The following is a 21,576-nucleotide window of genomic DNA, read 5'->3' on the forward strand; positions in this document are numbered from 1 at the left end:
GACAAGTATATAGTACGCATCGACTGAAGTATAGACACAATGGATTGAATGACCCGATCATTTGCTTTACAAATCAGGAAATGTTTAGATTTCTCAGCAACTTGTTTCCGTAAAACCAAAAAAACTGTCTGATGGCATGATGGGAAATGTAGTTTAAAAAGTCTTCGTAGAGTGTTTATTCAGTAATTAGCTTGTTTACATTACATTGGATGGAACAGAGACAGCAGTGGGGGTACTTAGTTTAAAACTAAGGAAAAACATTGTTCAGCGCAATTTTGAGGTATTTCACAACTGCCCACTATGTTTGGATATTTGTAACACTGATATGTGGTTGAGGGTTCAACATAGATATCAATTTAGTTGTTTATGAAGAGTACCAATGTGTCTTCAACTGGAGTCAGAGGCCCCATCCGCATCACCCAATGTGACTGTCCTCTCACAATACATTCAGGTCAGGTGACCAGTCCAATCACTGGCAGGTACAATCATGCCACAGGTAAGGGCCATATCTGTTCACTGACAGAGTAATAAACATTTGAGTCACATTACAGCAGGGGTACATCAGGGGCTTGGAGAAGCTTGTGTCCCACGTCAGAGTCTCTGACAGCAAAGAGAGAAACACCAGACTGGTATGCTGCTGGAATCACGATGTGGGTCATTTTCGGCTGTTCTTCATCCTCACACTCTTCTTCACAGCACATCTGCCTCACTTGGCCTGTGGAAGTGCAGAGACAGACAAGTACTTTAAGGAAAATATGCACAGATTAGGGATGTTATTATAAATATGTATGCTCAAAATGTAACCGATACAGCAAAAATATATATACTGTACATATGAAGTAAGTATGACTGTAAATGAGCCAGTATATATCTACACACATTCTAGTGGTGTAACTTTCACGTAAATACAGCTACCAGTGACACATAATCATACTGAATACAGATACTAACAATGTAATACACAGCTGATTACACACAGACACTGATGATGCAATGTCACTTAACAATACAACTGGAGAAACTATATTTTGTTTTTGCACTGAGCCATACCTTTGGAAGTCTATTTTAATTCCAAGGTACAGTGGCATCTTTTCATGAAAATGTACATACAAATTCAAGGAAACTAAGAAGCAAAAAAAAATTTACTCAGTTTTTCTGTCCTTTTTGAAGTCAGATGACTCAAAATTAATCTTGTATGTGAATACATTATTTTAATTTAGGGTATACATAAGTATAAATGAACTAAATTCAAATTTATCTTAAAGTCTCCAGATATATACAAAATAACTATACATATAGATACAGAAAAGTACACACAGCGTACTTGCGATTCATTTTTGGTTCCCTGTAACAAAATTATATTTTGTAAAGATGCTGTAGTTTTCACAGCAAGAAGGTACTGGGTTTGTTTCCCGACCAGGGCCTTTCTATGGAGTTTTCACATTCTCTGTGTGTTTCCTGTGGCTACTCCAGTTTCCTCCCACAGTACAAAAACATTCAGTAGGCTAATTGGAGACTAAATTGCCTGTAGGTATGAGTGTGTGAGTGAATGGTGTGTGTGCCCTGGCTGCGACTTGTCCAGGGTGTATTCCTGCTCCTTGCCCAGTGCATGCTGGGATAGGCTCTAGCCCCTCGTGACCCTGACCAGGAACAAGCAGGTTAGACACTGGACGGATGTAGTTTTCAGCCGATAGCAGAAACATGAACAGATGATTAGGGGGTGGGACCACTTTACTGACCTTCAACATCCAGGGTGTTCCAGCGTGGGTCAGACTGACCCTGTGTCAGCACAGACAGTTGGGTGTCACCTGTCAATCTTTGCAGCACGTCCTCCCGGCGAATCAAAAGCACTGACTCACTGCACAAACGCTGGAGCACCACCTCTTCACTCACTGTGAACACACAATCTTCCCATAGAACTTTGACTGAACATATGCAAACAAAACCAAGAAATTTTTTTTAAATAAAAGTCTGCCATGGACAGAGCTTATTTAGCATATTTAGCATATTTTGCCACAAACTTAATTTTGACTGTGCTTTACAGTCGGCTAGCTTACAAGGAAATTAGCCAAAAATATTAGCATTGCAGACTGTTTAAATTATTCATAATTGTTCTGCTTTGAAAGTGCAAGGATCATATATTCACAAACAAAACAAGTTCTTCTCAGGCACATGAGAATTGTAGTTTATTTTATTGAAAAATATACACTGAATATAGTATGCCTACATCAATACACAGAGAGCATGCTATGCAAACTGGAAACACTACAGTTGTAGTGGAAAGGCAATTCAAGGCTGATCATTGGACTTGTGACCCCTAATTTCCAGTCTCTTCACAGATAACCACATAAATGCAGCTCCTGGGGGGGGGGGGGGCTCATTTACTCACCCACATCCAGAGGGTTTGTCATAAAGACAGCGTTAGGCCCCACCCCAAATATCAGCTGGTGATGCCAAGCGTCAGGGACCTCCTCTCCCTCAGGGACGGCCAGCTGCATGTTCATGGTGGCTACTGGTACAGCGCCCTTCCGGATCCAGTAGGCGAGCCAGGGAACCAGCTTCACCTGCCGGGGAGGGTGGAAGGCAAAGAACCGCCCCACTACTCTCCCATCGCTGGCCTGTTCTGCCCCGTCCAGGAGCTGTTGGTGTGTGGCACCTGGTCAGGAGGGGTGTAAACAGGGATGAACAGACACATGAATGCAAACGCAGTAAAGATACATTTTAAAAACACACACGTTAAACTTTGCTATCAGGTGGACAAGCCCGACCAAGCACTAGCTGCTGAACCCAATTAAGTTTATATTCCCCTGAAACTGTATTTCTCAGAGGAGTGATATGATTCAGAATCGGTGTAATACAGTACCTGCCTCACTACGAGAGAACAGATAGTCCGGCAAAGACGCGTCATTCTTTCTTAATCGAGTTCGCACGCAGAAATCAGCGGTTTCAGGCGCTACGGTGACGCCCAGAGCCTGTAGGACGTCCACCACCGCAGTAGCACCGCACGCAGATGCCCCGATCTGAAGTGTTTGCCTCTCCACAGCTTCCCCAACCGACCACAGCATGGCGCTACAACCTCTCTTCTCATCTCCAGGGTGTGCTGTCTCCATGCTCAGCCGAGAGCCAGTCTGGACAGGACGGGACAGTGGGTTTGCTTGATTAGCGTGCTTCTCACATCCAGTTATACTGAGGTTTTTAATGCGTTTTATAGCACTGATGCTTTGTTAATCGTATATTCACATCTGTGAATCTACAAACGGCGTTACCATGGAACTCCCCGGTTATGCAGATAAGCAGTAAAGCGTGGCTATTTTTAGAAAGCATGCTTTATTTTCAGAACTTTTCTGCAATACACCACGAACTACTCGTTTTGTTTGCCATTAGCTACACGCGTGAACAAGATGGCAATTTATCTAGCGAACCAAACGCATTGTAAATGAACACCAATCCGTATCTTGTGATTTCTTCACCCGTGTCTCAACAACCAACCTTGCTAGCTATCTTTGTTATGCCGTCAAAACGAGTTCACGCAGATGTGATTCTGGACAGCACCACCCATCAACAATGCACGCAGTTAAGGACATTAATCCTAGAAAATAGTTTTCGAGACCCAATACCACAGGAGTCTGAGGCCAAAACAATTTAGTACCCAGACTTTTTGTATCTTGTGTTCGCTTCCTGTATGTAGGCGGCCGATACGCTTTGGTCAGAAACTCATTGGACATAAAAACTGAAATAACATCTTTTGATTGGACACAAACGTGACACTCACAAACAGCTGCAATGGAAAGCAGTTTCTTCGCGTAAGTAGGCAGTGTCTTAGGGTCATAAATGCAGCTGACGCTGGTATATTTCCGTGTATTTGTTACTGTATGTCTAAGAAGAACCTTTTAATACATTACAATGACATTGATGCAATTAAAAAATAAAAAATAAAAAATATTTTGCTCTTAAAACTCGTTTGCTCTAATGAGTAATATGTTGGGGAAAAATATAAACATACATTTTTTATGTTTTGGTGAAAATTTCTGAACATGTTGTAAAAATGCAACATTGTGCTTGAGTGATAGCAGAAATGGTCATTATGCTTCCCTCACAGAGTAATACTCTAAGACATAGTTGTGCTAGTTTTGAAGCTAAAACTTAGTTAGTTCAGTTGTGATGATAACATAAGAAACACGTTGAATTTTTATTCATATTTTACCCTTTAACTTCTCAAATAATCATATTTTTTGTATTCATATGACTCCAACTCTACGTAATCATTACATTACATTGCATTTATTTGGCAGACGCTTTTATCCAAAGCGACGTACAAAAAGTGCATTTCATGGTCATAGACAACTGTTAAACACAGGTTCAGTAAGGTACAATACTTATTTTGTACAGCTATTTCTAGCCAAGAACACAGTTTAGTTCACACAGTGAACACTATTCAGACCTAACCTCTGCAAAGTCAACTAGGCAGAAGAATAAGCTACAGTATTAGGACAAATACAAATGACCAAAAAGCGCTGGGATGGGGCAACATGTAACAAGTGTCATGAAAAAAAAAAAGGGGGGGGCGGGGGTTTAAGAGTGAAATATACAGCGTGGTGGTGGTTAGTCTAGGTATAGTCTGAAGAGATGAGTCTTCAGGCCACGGCGGAAGATGGGTAATGAGAGGGAGGTACGGAGAGGGACAGGGAGTTCGTTCCACCACTGGGGAGCTAGGGTGGAGAAGCTCTGTGATCCCTCTGGGAGGGAGGGAGGGGTTACAAGGCGCCCTGCTGCCGCAGAGCGGAGTGGTCGAGCAAGCACATAGGATCGAATCATGTCCTGCTGGCTGCAGTGTAGGCAAGGGTCAGGGCTTTGAACCGGATCCTGGCAGCGATCGGTAGCCAGTGGAGTGATCGCAGCAGAGGAGTGACGTGGGAGAATTTGGAAAGGTTGTAGATTAGTCGGGCGGCGGCATTCTGAATCATCTGTAGTGGCTGTATGGCACTAGCTGGCAGGCTTGCAAGGAGAGAGTTCCAGTAATCAAGGTGAGAGGTCACCGTAGCCTGGATGAGCAGCTGGGTGGAGTGCGTCGTCAGGTATGGTCGAATCCTTCTGATGTTGTACAGAAGGAATCTGCAGGACCGTGATGTTGCCTTGATGTGCTCCTTGAGGTCCAGTTAGTCATCCAGGACCACCCCCAAGCTCTTGGCAGAGTGAGAGGCAGTCACTGTGGTGCCATCAACCGTGATTGAGAGCTCACGTAGTAAGGAGGTCTTGCATGGGAAGAAGAGCAGCTCAGTTTTGTTGAGGTTGAGCTTCAGGTGGTGGCTGGCCATCCAGGTGGAGATGTCAGCCAGGCAGGAAGATATCTTATCATCGACCTGTGTGGCCGAGGGGGGGAGGAAAAGAAGAGTTGCGTGTCATATGCATAACAATGATAGGAGAAGCCATGTGAATTAATAACGGAACCAAGAGATTTGTTGTATAAGGAGAACAGCAGAGGACCCAGTACAGATCCCTGCGGCACTCCCGTAACAAGGGGATGAGAAGCAGAGGCAGACCCCTGGTGACCTGGTAGGACCTATCTGCAAGATAGGAAGCGAACAACTAGCAGGTTGTTCTGATGGAGAAAAGAGGTTAGTTGTTTAAGAACTGCTCGTTCAAGGGTTTTGGACAGAAAGGGTAGAAGCGATATGAGTCGATAATTCATTACATTGGAGGGGGTCTGAGGTGGGTTTTTTGAGAAGTGCGGTAACACGAGCCATCTTAAAATCAGAGGGAACATGACCAGAGGAAAGAGATGAATTAACAATGGAGGACAGATAGGGAAGGATCTCACTGGAAATGGATTGGAGAACTGTAGATGGGATGGGGTTAAGTGGACAGGTGGTTGCACAATGAGAGGTGATGAGTTGTAGTACATCGGAATCCTCCAGCATCTCAAACGAGATCAGTGTGTCTGTGGGTTTATCCCGAGGGGTTGGGGGGCTCACTGGATGGGTGAAGGAGTTCCGGATTGTAGCCACCTTTCCTTCAAAGGCGGCCAGAAAGTCATCTGCGCAGAGGGAAGAGGGCGGTGGGGGTGGAGGAGGAATGAGGAGGGAAGAGAAGGTGGAGAATAGTTTGCGTGGGTTAGAGACTAATGCACTGATCTTAGATCGGAAAAATGAGGCTTTAGCTGACGTTAGGGCAGATGTGAAAGTCTCCAGCAGGGTATGATATGCGGTCAGGTCATCAGAGGATCGGGATTTCCTCCACTTCCTCTCTGCGGCCCGCAGTGATGTTCTGCTGGAGCGTAGTGACTCAGTCAGGTGGTGCGGTGAGGAGCGTGCTGGTTTGGAGACAAGAGGACAAAGTGAGTCAAGGGACTGGGAGAGGCAGGAGTTGAAGGTGGAGGTAGCAATATCAACCTGGCAGGTTAGAGAAAGACGCAGGAGGGGGAACTGTAGACAGAGCAGTGGAGATGAGGGAGGATTGTGACAGAGTAGAGAGATTTCTCCTGAAACTTACTGAGCTGTTGGATGAATTGTGCGGGAGTAAGTAGGAGAGGGAGAAAGAAAGAAAGAAGTGGTCTGAGACATGGAGGGGAGTCACCGTAAGTTGGGGAATGGAGCAGCTTCTGGTGAATACAAGGTCTAGTTGGTTACCAGCCTTGTGTGTGGGGTGGGCAAGAGGACAGGGATAGGGCGAAAGACTGGAGGAGTGAGGCAACCCTGGACAGTTGGGAGGTCTCTGGTGGGAGGTTGAAGTCTCCCAGTAAAATAGCAGGAGTGCCATCCTCAGGGAGGGAGCTCAGGAGGGTGTCCAGCTCGTCCAGGAAAGAGCCGAGTGGACCTGGAGGATGGTACAGAACAATAATGTGAAATTTTGAGGAATGAGTTACAGTAATTGCATGAAATTCAAAGGAGGAGGAAGTAGGGTTAGGACTGAGGAGGACACAGAACTTCCAGGACAAGGAAATGAGCAAAGCGGTACCCCCGCCTCGGCCAGAGGCCCTGGGGGTGTGCGAGAAGGAGTATCCCGCAGACAGTGCAGCTGGGGTGGCGGTGTTGTCAGGAGTGATCCAAGTTTCTGTGAGAGCCAGGAAGTCAAGAGACTTTGTCTTGGCAAAGGCAGTAATGAAGTCAGCTTTCTGGACAGCTGACTGGCAGTTCCATAGGCCGCCTGTGACAGTGAATTCCTGAGGTGTGGATAAGGGTGGGTAGATCAGTGTGGTGTGGGGATGGCTGGTTTAAGCAGCCACACCTGCCCTGGGTCAAGCTAATTAGACCTGGCCAATTGGATAATTGGTTAAGAATGAGATAATTGGCCAGGCTAATTGGACCCAGGAACAGGAGTGGCTGCACCTGTGCGTAGTGAGGTAATCACTGCGCACAGGTTAAATCTGCCATCCCCACCCACACCAGGGAGCTCTCTGTCATGACAGGGTTTTTACATCTGCTCATTTGGCGTTACCATCTTGCCAAACCCTTGTGAAATAAATCTGGACTGTTTGAACATCTTCTCCCTGTGTCTCTGTGCTGGAGGGCCCCAAGAAAAGCCACTTCGGTGGCCTGTGGCAGGCGTGTTTGCCACAATCAGGTTAGATAAATTGTGCCTGCGGTGAATAGTCTTACTACACACATTTGGCATCCCAATAAAAAATATTGGTGGTATTAGCTACTTCAAGTGGTGGAAACTCCAGATGTTATGAGAGACCAAGTGGATCTGCTTGAGGAGGCTATGTTCTGTGTACTCTAGACACTCTGTGTAACAGCTGGAAATGTTTTCACTCTGAATGTTTATAATATATAATATAGGGCCAAAGGAACTGGGAAATGTTGTTCTGAACTGAAGTTTGGCAAAAAGAAAAATGTTGCATTGTTGCAACACCAGGCGTCACAGGGTTTGGCAAATGGGTCAATTTAGCATTAACCCATGAAGATCGTGCCTAAGAATGCAGTATGCATAAATAACTTTTGCTAAATGTTTATTTCCAGCGCATACAATTTAGTTATTTGAAAGACTGTTTTTGCCAAAGCTACAAACAAAAGTTTTTATAGTAATTTAATACTGTAAGAAAATACGCCACTATTGGCAATAGAAATTGGTTACAATCATGTACCGTAAGTGCGACCACCAATAACGCCTATTTTTTTATTTCTGTAATGAATGTAGAGATGTAGTCTGAAAAGCTGGATTTTAGATATTTGTGGAATTACATATAGGCCTAGTTATTGCAGACTCAGAAATCTTCTCACAATAAGTGATTGAGCAGTGATTCTTAAGCAGAACATTATTAATGGTCTTGATCAGCTCTAATTGGTCTGTTAAGCTGTATTTGCTGAACAGACGCTCTAATGCAGGACATCTGATATACCTTCTTAAATTACTGTCCATTGTACTGGTTATTGAAGAACGTTCTGTGTCTTTATTCGTGGCTTTTGGTAAATATAATGTAGCTGTTGACAAAAGTAAGGCCAAGTCTAGTTTAGGCTCAACAAAAAAACATATCCACCTTGCTGGGTTCAGGCCTGGCTTTTAAAAAAAGTTTCACCCAGGCTGCATTAGAAGCAGACGATGTTTGCAGTGAAAGACAATGAACCTGTGTCTGCACATTGCAAAGGAAAAAAAGTTTAATTTGGTTGTATAATTTACTTCATCAATATAACTAGGTCATTTTTTGCAGGAAGATTTATAAACCCAGGATTTTAAACCATACTGCAACATATAGGTTTGCATGATGCACGGAAAATGCTGAATTTTTAATGGCCAATATTTGGTATCTAGGTTAAACGTTCAAGTATGATGTGCATGAGTTGTTTTTCAGAATAGCAGGTTATCTGTAAAGGTTAGACGCAAAAGATTATTTTATTGACCTTACTATGTGATAGTCTTTAATAACCAAAAGCAATACAATTTTATGTGGTCATAAAAATCTCTAGCACAGAGAAACTCTTTTTATGATTCTGTAAGTAAACAAAAACATACTTTCACAGGTGGAAGTCGTCTGCAGTTGACCGCCGATTTGCCTTTACAGCTATAATGAAGTCCTTATCTTTACCTTAGGAAATGCCATATATAGGTAGATCCTGAGCAATGACGTTCTCTTCGATGTTGTTGCGATTTTAATTTGCCCTATTAGCATTTTATAGCAGGGGCGGAGATGTGGAGCTGTAGAGGGAACAATGTTTGCAAAACTTGGTGCAAAACCAAGTTTATTGTTTACTGTTTACTTTTTGCACTATGTTTCTGTTATTGCACTATGTTTATTTTATTTCTTTTATTTTATGTTAACTGTTATGCATCACCAGACCAAAACAAATTCCTCGTATGTGAAAACCTACTTGGCAGTAAAACCTGATTCTGATTCTGATTCTGAAAACATGGTACATTCAAATCCCCGGTGCGACATGGCACTGTAGTTGTACCCTACTTGTTTTATTTGTGAACTTGGACACATTAGGCAAACTGCTCAAATGGGTTTTATTTGTCACTAATGGTATTTGTTGCAAACACTGGGACAGTGATTGTGAATGAAGAAATGCAAATTATGGGTAGCAGATGGGCCTCTTAGAGCACCTAGCTTATTTTAAAAGCAAGTCAGAAAGGTAGGGGGTGCTAGAAGGGACTTATAAACTAAAAGAAAACTAAAACGAACAGGTAGCCAGTGAAGAGCTTTTAAAACAGGAGCTATTTGTGCTCTCTCTTGGTTTTAGTCAATAGACTAGCAGAATTGTTTCAGACTAAGTGATTGATCATGGATAATGACATACCAGAAAATGTCATTACAGTAGTCAAGTCTGCTCATTATGAAAACATGTATTAGTTTCTCAGCACCCTCTTGTGTTAAAAATGGATTACATTACAGGCATTTAGCAGACGCTCTTATCCGGACGACTTACACAACTTTTTACATTATATCTATTTATACAGCTGGATATATACTGAAGCAATTTCGGTGAAGTACCTTGCTCAAGGGTACAACGGCAGTGTCCTACCCGGGAATCAAACCTCCAACCTTTTGGTTACAAGCCCAGTTCCTTACCCACTGTGCTACACTCCATCCTTATTGATCTACCTTGGTAATGGATTGAAATTGGATAATGGATAAAAATTTCTTTATGATCTTTTGATCTTAAGATGTGTCTCAAAGGTTAGGTCAGGGTCCATGATCACATCAAGGTTCTTTACCTTATTTTTGGCATAGTCAGTCAGAGACCCAAGTGAAGTAACTCATTTTTTCTCTTTGGGTCTTTGAACCCACAAGAAGCACCTCTATCTTGTTCTGATTTAACTGTAGAAAATGTTTTTTATCTGATCTGACTGCCTGAGATACCGTTTGTAAGGACTTCTAATGGCTTTTTATCATTGGGGGACATGAGGATGTAAAGCTGGGTATCATCAGCATAAGTATGAAATTTTACTCTGTACCTCCTGATAACACCTCCCAGAGGCAGCATAACATAACATAATGACGAGAACGGGTCGTTCAGTCAAACAATTCTCACCATTTTCTCGACTGAATTGTACCTAGCGCTCTGATTACCTACAGACTAGATAGTATCTTTATCACCTTATCAAGCCTGGTCTTGAAAATCCCCAGAGTTCCTGCCTCTACTACATGACCTGGCAGGCTATTCCACACATTGACCGCTCTCTGTGTGAAAACATTCTTCCTAATGTCTGTACGGAATTTACCTTTAGCTAATTTCCATTTATGTCCCCTCGTTCTACTAGCAGTACTGTATATACTATATTTGGTATGTGTAAATGTCTTTGGTCTGTGTAAAATACTAATCAGTGGAGAAGGGGCTGTGTCACAAATCTCTGTTTTTTTCTCAGTTTTACAGGCATTAGAGAATTAATGTCTGGTCTTTGACAGGATGGATAAAAAACATTTGCCACAGCCAATAACAGGGAATAGGTCACATGTTCAAGGATGAAGTGGGGTCAGCAAGAGAGTAAAGCAGTTTAATGTTGGGTGAGTGGGTGAGTGAGTGGGCGGGAGGAAGACGGGGGTGGCTGTTTCCTGCCTTATAAACTTGAGTTAAGCCCTTTCAACTTTGCACAGAACATACCCTCGACCATTACTGCAATGTACCAGTGCGTCCATAGTGAATTCCTTTGAACCTGCCTGCTGTCATTCCAGAGTGTAACTTTCCCTGGAGAGGTGTCAAGTTTCTGTGCAGACTCTGGAAACAGAACATCATGTGGACTGTTGCGAAACACTTTTAGAAAGGGAAGTCCCCGAATCCATCGATTGACATCAGATGTGAAACAATGTTGAACTGAAAATGTCATTTTAAGGAAATTAAGTGTCCTTGAAAATGTGAAAGCTATTTGACTACTTAACTACTTAAGCCCTTTGCTCCTCTAGGAAGCATAGGCCATTGACAAATGTCCTCCACTTCACTATATGACTAGGCTTTACACAATCTATACAAGAAAAAACATGTTGAAAGTTATTTCAGTGATTTGGAAGTCTAGTATGAAGTCCACAGAACTGTACATGTATGCTGACCGGTGAAAAATTCTGACTTCAAAGCTTTGCAAAAAACTATTTGGACAACTTACTGGCACCTAATTTGTGTTCTACTTCTAGTGCGACAGGACACTGACATACATTTACAAATGATGCAACACTCAGCTTCAGGTGTTAACTCCTTAGAAACCGGTCATCCCATTAATAAATAGGGAAGTCCCTGAATTGAAAAAAATAGCATGGCCTATGTGAGCACACATTAGAAATGCTTTGTCCCAACAACAGGAAAAGTGATGCAATTGAGTGGGTGGTATTGCTTTCAAAGCTGTTTTGTTTGTCTGTCTTTCCAGAGATAAGTTCTTACTGCTCCAACTATGTGCCACATGTAATGTTAGCTGTAAAAGTGTTTAATGTAACTGATTGTATGGTCTAAAACAAATATTGTAATGTATGCTGAAGGAAGTAAAGCTGCAAAATACCCTGACTGAGCTGCTATGGGATAGCATGTGTACTTCCCTAAAACTTTAGTGAAGACTACTCTAATGTCTTTATAGGTACAGGAATGGCCCACGGAGGAAGTGTCATGGAAACAGGAAGTTTCAATAGTTTGAAGACCTAGTTTCTGAATAATTATTTGTCAGCAAAACCAAAACCTATTTCTCAATACAAATTGGAAATAAGAACTAATAAAAAGCACATTTTTAAATTATTTCTCTTTACATCAACAAACATTGATCAGGGAAAGGTGGCAGTTGACATTCACAGATAAAGTACATTGAAGGTATCAAAGTCCTTGGGCAGCTGCACCTTGTTGGGCTTGGAAAATATCTTTAACTTCAGAGCAAAGTTTAGACTGAAAGTTTTTGAAGAGTAGGGTTTTTCTTTTTCGGAATGTTTTTTTTCTTTTTCCAAAATTCTAAGTCAGTGTTCTAGAACTCCACTGCTTAGTAGTGACTGTTACATCACCAATAGAATGTACAGTTAAGAATACTCGAATCACATATTTGTGGTCTTACACCTTAAACGGTTAATGTTCAAATTAAATGTTTACAGGAATATGTGGTCCTGATTTTATGGGAGATTTAATGGCTCAAGTGATTGGTTCATTGTGGCATGTACCAGGATCTGTGCATAAAACAACGTCACCACTCCTGCTACTGGCTCAGCAATTCCAATCATTGCCATACAGGGACCAGGATTTCTGGGTTCTCCTTGCTGAAAGATGTTCAAATTATGACCATGGGAGTGTCCCATCACACTGCCATTTATCAGTCCTTAGAACTGACTCTCTGTGTAATCTGGTTTGATACCTGAAGTGTTGTAGTTTTAGCTACAGTAGCCTGAAGTATTCACATTTAATGCATTTTACCATGATAAATAACATTATGCATGTATATAATCAAATTAATCCCGCTACTGTTACAGCTGCTACTATTCTACTCCTACAAAATGTTATTTCACTGTAGCATTATATAAAATCATAAATACTATGAATGTTGTTTAACTTTGTCCTCTCCTTTGTATTGATTTGCTGTTGCGATGACCTGCAGTTCTGTAATTACTATTCATACCTACTGTTAGTGTGCGTATGTACAAATTTCAGTCATTTTACTGTATTGTAAAGAAGTTTGATACACTTTCAGTTAAGTGTATTTGTACTATACACATGGGCCATGTTATAATTACATGCCTTTGTATTATTCACGATACTGAAGTTAACATCTTCTGCAGTGACCAAACGTCTCCTTTCAGCTTTCACAATCCTAAAATAAGTAGCAGCTCTGGGGATTTAGGGACAGGACCAAAATGCAGTGGGAAAGTACCGGTGTTTTACCTTCAGTGTGTCACATTACAGTCACATTACAAGGACTGAATTGTGTGCCTTATGGATGAAGCCTATTAAAATGTTAAATTGTAGAGTGGGAAATATATTTCCATGTTATGTGAACATGTACATCATACATAAAAATATCCAGCTGTATAGCATTTATTAAATATGTTGCATATATTTACAAAAACAGTTGAATCATAAGGGGCGTCAAATGTACAAGTCTGTGTTGGGTCACAGTTATGTAGCTGATATACAGGGACCAATGCCTCGCATTGTGAAGAAGAATCACTGTTTTACAAAATGTTATGTAGCTAATTCCGTAGCTAATTATGTAGATGAGTTATGAAGCTATTTCCACAAATCCGGCTGATTCATCTTTTTAGTTTATCCGGTAGCCGCTCCTCTTGACCCTGCCTCTTCTCTGTCCTCGACCCCAGATGGTGGAACGACCTTCCACAATCACTCAAGAACGCAGATTCACTGGCTGGTTTCCGTAAACGACTGAAAAACCACTTGAAACAACACCTAATGTTTCTATGAACAAACCCCTTTCTTGCGCTGCAATCTTTTTCTTCTTTTGGAAAATACTAATAAATGTAATAGGCAATCATCTACAGAGCGATCATGCAACTGTACCACCTGCGTTTGATATAGGCAGGGTTAAATTGGGGGTGGATGCGGGTGGACAGCGTCCACCCACCTTTGGTAAATAAATAAATAATTTGACCGGCAGTTTCCCTCTAGTTACTCGTTCAAACAATCAAAAATCTGAAGAAAAAAAACTCACGAGGAACAGTCGTTTATATAGACAGGCACAGTAGGAAAAATACAATTGATTGTCTTGATTGTTCGGAAGCATACGCGGTAGGTAATTTCATTAACACGTAATTTCATCTATGCAACATTTTAAAGAGAGATGAATAAACAGCCCCCACGAACACCGGCTATTATTAACGGCAACTTTGATTGTTTGAATATTTACATACATAACGTTTTATTCAGCGGCGACTGGTGACCTGAAAATTGGTGGGGCGCAAAACTTTAATTTAAACTAATCATTGATCTCAACCTGTTTTCATTAGTAATTTTCCTTTATTATCAAGCGTGCCACGATCGGACTAATCAAATGGCAAGTAGCCTGGCGCTCTTCATACCGTGTTAGGGGGATTAAATCCTAAATTAAATTTATCTGTTAAAAATCAGTTTTAATCACCAAGTAGTCTACACTTAAAAAACAACATACGCCAGTCAGTTATCTACCGTGTATAGCTTTCAGAATAACCAGTGAAAAACAAAATCTGCACTTCAGTTTTGTTTACAATCTACACATTGCAGATATTTGTTATGAATAGGTGCGGAGAAACAAGTGCACGTAAATCCGCAAATCCGCAAATAATGTTGATTAAAAATGTGCACAATTTCGTACTGCAAATGGAAATAAATGTAGGCTATAAGGCCTAGGCTACTCGCTAAAACTGTCTATTTGAGGAGAGCTGGCTATATACTGTGTGAGAGTATTGAGTAGCCTATTTTGCGGATTAATTGTATTGATGAGTTCAATGAAAATCATGGGAAGATTCTGCCACTGCTTAGTGATTAAAACAGATTTTTCTAAATCACATTTATAATTTAATCTCCCTAACACAATGCGAAGAAGCTGTGTCTCCCTTTCCAACTGATTAGTCAGATCGTTTTCATGTTTGTATGTGCACAATACATTAAAGATACAACTATTTTGACCTGAAACATTCATTGGTTTGTAGCTACCTTTTTTCACCCACCTCCCACCGGATCTCAGGGTCCACCCATCTCCCAAATCCCAATTTAACCCCTGGATATAGGCTACGTTTGATGAAAAAGATGAGAATGATAACTTGCTTTTTTGTGATAGGCACATCACATTCGGGCGAATATATGTTAGCAAACTATGAGTTAATAGCCTGCGCATGAATTATTATCAGGAAATGATTCCGGACGCTCGCGTCGCTGACTCCCACACACTAGGTTCCAGCGTGGTCAGGGTACTTTCCATTCCAGTCCAGCGTTCTCCACGAACGTTCGAGCTCTTCAGTTCGTAACAGTGAATCTCGACTTTCAGGTATGTCTGCATTTATAATCTGGGTACATTTCATTGGTGTCGCTTGTGCGACGAACACGTAATGATTTTTTCGGTCAACGTTTCTGTATGAATCACGCAGTAAACTTTCAAATGAAGTTTACCTAGGCTATTTTTTATTATTATTTTTGTTTCTTATGCTGTCCATTCATATGGTGGGGTATGTAATTACGGTGTCTTTACAAAATGAACATTATTGAAATGTTTCGTGCAAGAAAATACTGTACGAGACCGCGGTGTGAAGCATATGGAATATATATTGGATTTTTTTTTAAAATAATGAAAAAACGGATGTTGATCTATATATTGCAACAGAGCGAAGTTCTAAATTATTAGGTGACGTCAAACAAGTGACTTAAATAACAAGAACTTTTTCTGTATTTGGGAACTGGGGAAATTCACGGGCGCTCGCTGTAGTTAATCTTAGATGCGTGACCAGTGTGTGATCTACTTTTCTTTCTTTTTTTTTTCAAAAATCTTCTAAAATGAATGGACCAGAAATAGCTGATCATGATATAAGCAGAACTCAATAAATCGAATCTCTTATCATGGCAGCGCGCATAAAACTTTGTCAGTAGTGTATGATGTGAGGCAAAGTGTAGTGTTGTACAGCTATGACTACAGTTGGAGGATAGAAGCCGTATACTAATTGCTATGGAAATGAGTGAGAATGGTTTTAATAATAATAATAATAATAATAATAATAATAATAATAAAGAAACATTTACACAATTTTGTTTCAGGAAAACATAATAAATACTGAATGAAAAGCACTTTCGAGTACTGCTGAAATTTTAATCAGCTGCGCTCAATGTGTATGTTTATTTTTTTTGTCTCCAACAGGTTTGTTGGCACTATGTGGACAATACTGTTATTGTTGGCCTCTGCAACTTTTGGTGGTAAGTCACCTTCGTCATTTTTCAAATGCTGACACAGTTGTTAGTGTGTCATGGAAGAGTTATTCTTAAATCATGTGGACTTGGATTTAAGGAAAGTGTTCTCACAGCTATTCAATATGGTTTATAGATACACGTTTTGGTGTTTATCATCACCAACATCAGGTCGACAAGCTGCCTATATGAATGGGATCAATAACAGCTGTAGTTATTTTCTCGTCAAACTTAAGGAAAACCATTGAATAGATCACATGAAGCAAGGCCTGTAATGTAAATTAATATGTGCACTTGCTGTTTGCTTGTTTAACCCTACCCATTCTAAACACACTCTGAGAAATACTTAAGGGCCACTTCAGTATGACGTCCTTTACCTTTATATGGAAATGGAAGCAGAAGCAGTGGCACACGTCTGTGAGCGTGTGAGGAATCAGCATTCCGCAGTCTGCAGGGTCATGAATTATATTTCCTCCCATGTGACGTTGACAGACAGAGACCGACAGAGATAAGAGCCACACGGGGGAAGTGAACTCAAAAATAAGGTTTCACTTCTGCCCCTCTGTTCCCCTGTGGGTACGCCGCGTGTGGGAGTAATGAAAGGACAGCGTTTGGCATTTGGTTTGTTACCGCATGAACAACGTCATATTTTCTTTCCAGGTGAATATTAATAGATGACCCATATTTGTAATTGGCCTGCCTTTACTTCCATTCAGTCAATTAAATTTAGTAATTTAGCGGAAGGTACTTTTACAGTAATCGCGTCACAGCACGTCATGGACTCTATTCAGAGGCCGAATCTACCTGTCAGTCCTGCAGTAGTTGTTTGTCTTTATGAAATAGGTATGTGGAGTGGTTTGTGCTCTTCAGAACAATTTGACTTAGAGTTACTATGGAAAACACATTTATGTAGATATTTTGTACACTTCCTTTATCTTTACTATTCATCTAACCAGGTAGTTCCACTGAGATAAGACATTTGTTTTACTAGAAGTCTCTGGGCTTTTTTCCAAGAAAGAAACGACTAGAAACAAGTGCACAGTTACCAAAAGAGCCACAGTTGATAAGCAGCAACACTAATCAAATACAAAAAAAGGAGCAATGTCCCAGACAGTTTAAAAAGTGAAAGGTAATTTATTGACAGTCCAGCCTCTCTTAAAAAGTACAAAAACAATGGGAGTGGCTTGCTCCTGTGGGGGTTTAGGCCTGTGTTGTCTGTGAAGTGTATTGTGACAATTGTTTGTGAAATGCGCTATATAAATTAATTTTGATTTGATTTGAGTTGGCGCAGACATTTCAGTGCAGCATAATTATTATGGGCGCTCTGCTTGAAGGACACTAAATGCTCACTTGGGACAAAGGAATGGCATAAATGGTTAAAATGTAAAGCGCAACACCTTATTGGTTCAGCACAGTTCCCTGATTCCCTATCAGATTTCTAACCAATCATTTTTTTTTGTTTTTTGTTTTTGACACAGCATGCACGAAGGTAGATGCCACTCTTGGGGAGGACGTGCTCTTACTCTGCAACTGTCCACGGAATAAAGAACGTTACCTTGTTTGGCAAATAGGTTACACCATTGTGGATCAATACATCCATGGATATGAAAAATCTAATATATCTCCCCAGTTCCTGGGCAGGACACGTTTATTTTTTCCTGAAGACACGGGAAACTGCTCATTGCTACTCACAAGCGTGACTAAAGCAGATCAAGACACGTATACTTGTCACTACTTCAGTGAGAAAGAGTACACAAGTGCTGATGTTACTCTGTATGTGAATGGTAAGTAATGACTTTTGTTTTGATTTTGTTTGCATGCGTGGAACGTTGTACATAACCAACATGGCTCCTTTCTAGCTCTCCCCTTCAAGCTTTAATATATTCTGCTGTGCATCCTGCACACCGTACCTATTTGAGTGTTTTATATTCACTTCTTTTGTAGAACAAGGTCGGCAGGGGCAGCCTACATCCAGCCCATCATTCAAACCTGAGAAGAATGGAGTGCCATATGCGATTGGCGGGGTGCTTCTCATCATTTCCCTGCTGTCAATAGTCTTCCTGACAGTCAGATATCGACAAAGGCACCTGAGGTCAAATGTAAGGCTTACTCTTAAATTTCAGTCAAGGATATTTTGACATTGCTTGTCATTTTGACTCCAGCTGGGCATACAGTAGATATTTGGCTTTTGCTCACTTGCTGGTGTCTTGCTTAGTACAGCAGTTTTAGCCTCATCTGACTTGTGTTTGTTTTTATAGGTAGAAGTACCTGATCTTCCAGATGGTGAACAACTGGAGTCCTTGAACCCTTGATGGGTGTGATGGTGTCTTGGCCTTACAGCGGGAGAGCTGTCTCTGTAACTGAGAACCGTCTAAGCCCAAGTGTGTCCACGGAGTAGAGGCAGCCTGACCTCTAATGACTGACCTCTAATGACTAGAGAACGGCTTTGTTTTGGGAACCCGTTGATTGGTCAGGGGATACGTTGGCGTTTTATGCAATAACTAGGGTCAAGTCATGACATGCAGACAGGACTCATGGACTCAGTTGTTCTCCTGTGTGTGTGCTCGATTTGGCTGAACTCCTGGAGCCCTCCAGACATTGCCAGTGAAACATCTGTTCGGTGTGAAGATTGTTGAAGCGTTGGAATTGATTCAAGTGGGAATTGTTGGTGAATAAATGACCCCATTGATGATGCCACTGGAATGTAAATTATAACCAGACTTTTCTAACTTTCATTTTGATGTAATGCGCTCTAAAATGGCTTATCAGTGAATTTGCAAACGTACCAGTCGTTTTTCACAAAGGAACGTGCTTTTGTTTATAGCAGCCACCTCTGTAACTAAGAGAGAACTGTGTATTTGATTGGTCTTCAAATGTTGCCATACGCTGTTTTAGCACTAATCAGTATTTGTATTATATTGTGAGCAAATTATTTTTGGGACGCAACTCACGTGAATGCAACTAGTGCACTGACACAAAGACTAAACAGCAATTATATTTTGTTGTGTAATTGTCCCCATGGGACATTATTTTTCCTTTTTTAGCCTTTTGTATGTTTTTTGGGTCAGAAGGATTTGGGAATTGTACAATAATGTGAACATTTTCAGATATTTATGTATATTTTCTTACATTTTTCACAGTAGTGCTATCTTCTTATACTGGATAACTCCTTTTTTAATAATAAATTTCACTGTATGGTCCCACTTAACAAAGACTTTCTTTTGTGTTCTGTGTGTCTTTTACACTACATGGCCAAAAGTATGTTGAGACCTGACATTTGACATCTCGTCCAATATTAAGGGAATTAATATGGGGTTGGTCCACCCTTTGCTGCGATAACAACCTCCTCCCTTCTGGGAAGGCTTTATACTAGATGGTGGAGTATTGCTGCAGTGACTTGTTTCCATTGAGCCAGAAGAGCATTAGTGAGGTCAGGCACTGATTAGGCTATTAGGCCTGGCTCACAGTCGGCTTTCCTACTGATCCCAAAGGTGTTGGACGAGGTTGAGGTCAGGGCTCTGTGCAGGTCAGTCAAGTTCATCCATACCGTTCTCAACAAAACCATTTCTATATGGACCGCGCTGTGTGCCCCGGGGGCATTGTTATGCTGAAACAGGAAAGGGCCTTCTCCAAACTGTTGGGGAAGCACTGTGATTCTATGCTGTACCATTAAGATTTGCTAACTAAGGGGCCTAGCCCAAACCATGAAAAATAGCCCCAGACCAAGGGGTGTCCAGATACCTTTGGTCATATTGTGTATCGTGAAGCATACTGTTCTGTTTCTGTTTGAGAGAAACACTTCTTTTTCCATTTGACAGGCATTTACTGAAAAAGCGAGCTCAGTATTTGTATTCACAATTTGTATTCTGAAGTCCTACTTCAGAACGGATGTGTGTCAAGCACAGGCAACACGTGAGGTGTTGCCAAACCGAGGGTGTGATAATTCTGTTTAAAGCTTAAAATGTTTTTTTAAGACATATTATATTATATTTGATCTTGTTTGAGTCTGTTTTTGAGTCTGTTTTTGGGAACCTGAGACAATGCAACGATTCTGCTTCTAACGACAGCTAAAGAAGCATCCGCTGACTCAAGACGCAACAGCCCACATCTACAAGGCCGATGGTGAAGTTGTCCCCTTTTTCGATTGCACTGCTGCAGCGGTGCAGCTCAGCAAGAGAAGAAACTCCCTGGAAGTCAGCCAAATTGTTGGTTGCAATTGCATCATTTTATTCTAGCAGCGTTCAATGCGAAGACCTGAGCATTTTCATCCATCTCTCATACCCAAATAGTTTTCTTTTCCAACCTTTCCCTCATGGCAAACACACACATTTCCTGTCATCTGTGTGTGTGTGCACAAATGTTGTTGTTGCATTTCTTATAGTCAGTGCTACCAATGAGACTTAAAGTATTTAACTTCTTCAGTGTGTTGCTTGAATCTTGGAAAGAAATGGCAAGAAAAACAGGTAGTGCATACTTTTAACATAATGATACACTTGTAAGGCATAGTACTACTACTGTAAAGCATGCCAATGGAAGCTAGATCCCCTGCTCTAAGTATCTGGCCTTCAAGGAGGTTTTTACAGAGCAGTGTTCTAGATATTCTTCCTGACCTCTTTACAGATAAATAATCATGGTGACTTTATAGCCCCCTGTACAGTCCTTCCTGGTTCAGTTAAGGACATTGGACCGGTTGGTTTGGAGGAACTATTGTGTTGGGAAATTCTGTGGTGTCGAGTAGTTAAAAGATTAACAGACTAACAGACAGCCTCTCACATGAACAGGCACGTGCAGAACATTGTTATAATCTGGGTCAAGTGCTACAGGAATGTGTTTACGTAGTCTGTCTGTATTCATTGTAACTTGAAACTGAACATCAATGACTGGCTATTTTGTACAAATAAAATATATTTATAAATGGCGTTTCTGGATACAAATAATTTTGATATCCTTTGCCATTCTTTTATTTGAAATGACAGCTTTAATGCATTACTTGCAAATAAGGACATTGTTCTGACTAGCAACTATTAGTGTCATGCTTTATGTTTGCAATGAGTGACTTAGTGCTATCTCAACTGAAATATAACAAATAGTTTTAAAGAGGCAACACATTTTTCAACTAGTCATATTTTACTTTGCTTCATATGCATTATTTACACAGTGGCCACTTTATTAAGTACACCTGCTAGTTAATGCAAATAACCTGCTCCTCCCAACGGCATGCAGACATGGTGAAGAGGTTTAGTTGGTGTTCAACCAAACATTAAAATGGGCCACGTGATCTAAATGACTTTGACCA

The 21,576-nt window shown here is 41.0% G+C and overlaps 1 protein-coding gene and 1 long non-coding RNA gene across 3 annotated transcripts; one reads left to right on the plus strand and one right to left on the minus strand.

Annotated features, from left to right (window-relative positions):
• Positions 1-167: 167 nt before the first annotated feature.
• Positions 168-3,705, minus strand: LOC135241441 (uncharacterized). 2 transcript variants are annotated; one of them, XM_064311895.1, is made up of 5 exons: positions 3,490-3,705; positions 2,864-3,128; positions 2,390-2,656; positions 1,740-1,907; positions 168-715 (listed from the first exon to the last, which is right to left on the minus strand). In XM_064311895.1, the coding sequence occupies exons 2-5, from the start codon at positions 3,108-3,110 to the stop codon at positions 546-548; spliced, it is 852 nt and encodes a 283-aa protein (XP_064167965.1). In that variant the 5' UTR covers positions 3,111-3,128; positions 3,490-3,705; the 3' UTR covers positions 168-545. The 2 variants fall into 2 exon arrangements, with proteins under 2 accessions (XP_064167965.1, XP_064167966.1); XM_064311896.1 differs by having other exon boundaries at positions 1,740-1,892; positions 3,490-3,704.
• Positions 3,706-15,221: 11,516 nt separating this feature from the next.
• On the plus strand, positions 15,222-20,284 carry LOC135241230 (uncharacterized). The gene is made up of 5 exons (XR_010325952.1): positions 15,222-15,372; positions 16,234-16,289; positions 17,759-18,064; positions 18,225-18,379; positions 18,539-20,284. It is a non-coding gene; the product is annotated as an uncharacterized LOC135241230 (long non-coding RNA).
• Positions 20,285-21,576: the final 1,292 nt, after the last annotated feature.

The sequence above is a fragment of the Anguilla rostrata genome, chromosome 15, assembly GCF_018555375.3.
Source record: "Anguilla rostrata isolate EN2019 chromosome 15, ASM1855537v3, whole genome shotgun sequence".
NCBI classification, from domain to species: domain Eukaryota; kingdom Metazoa; phylum Chordata; class Actinopteri; order Anguilliformes; family Anguillidae; genus Anguilla; species Anguilla rostrata.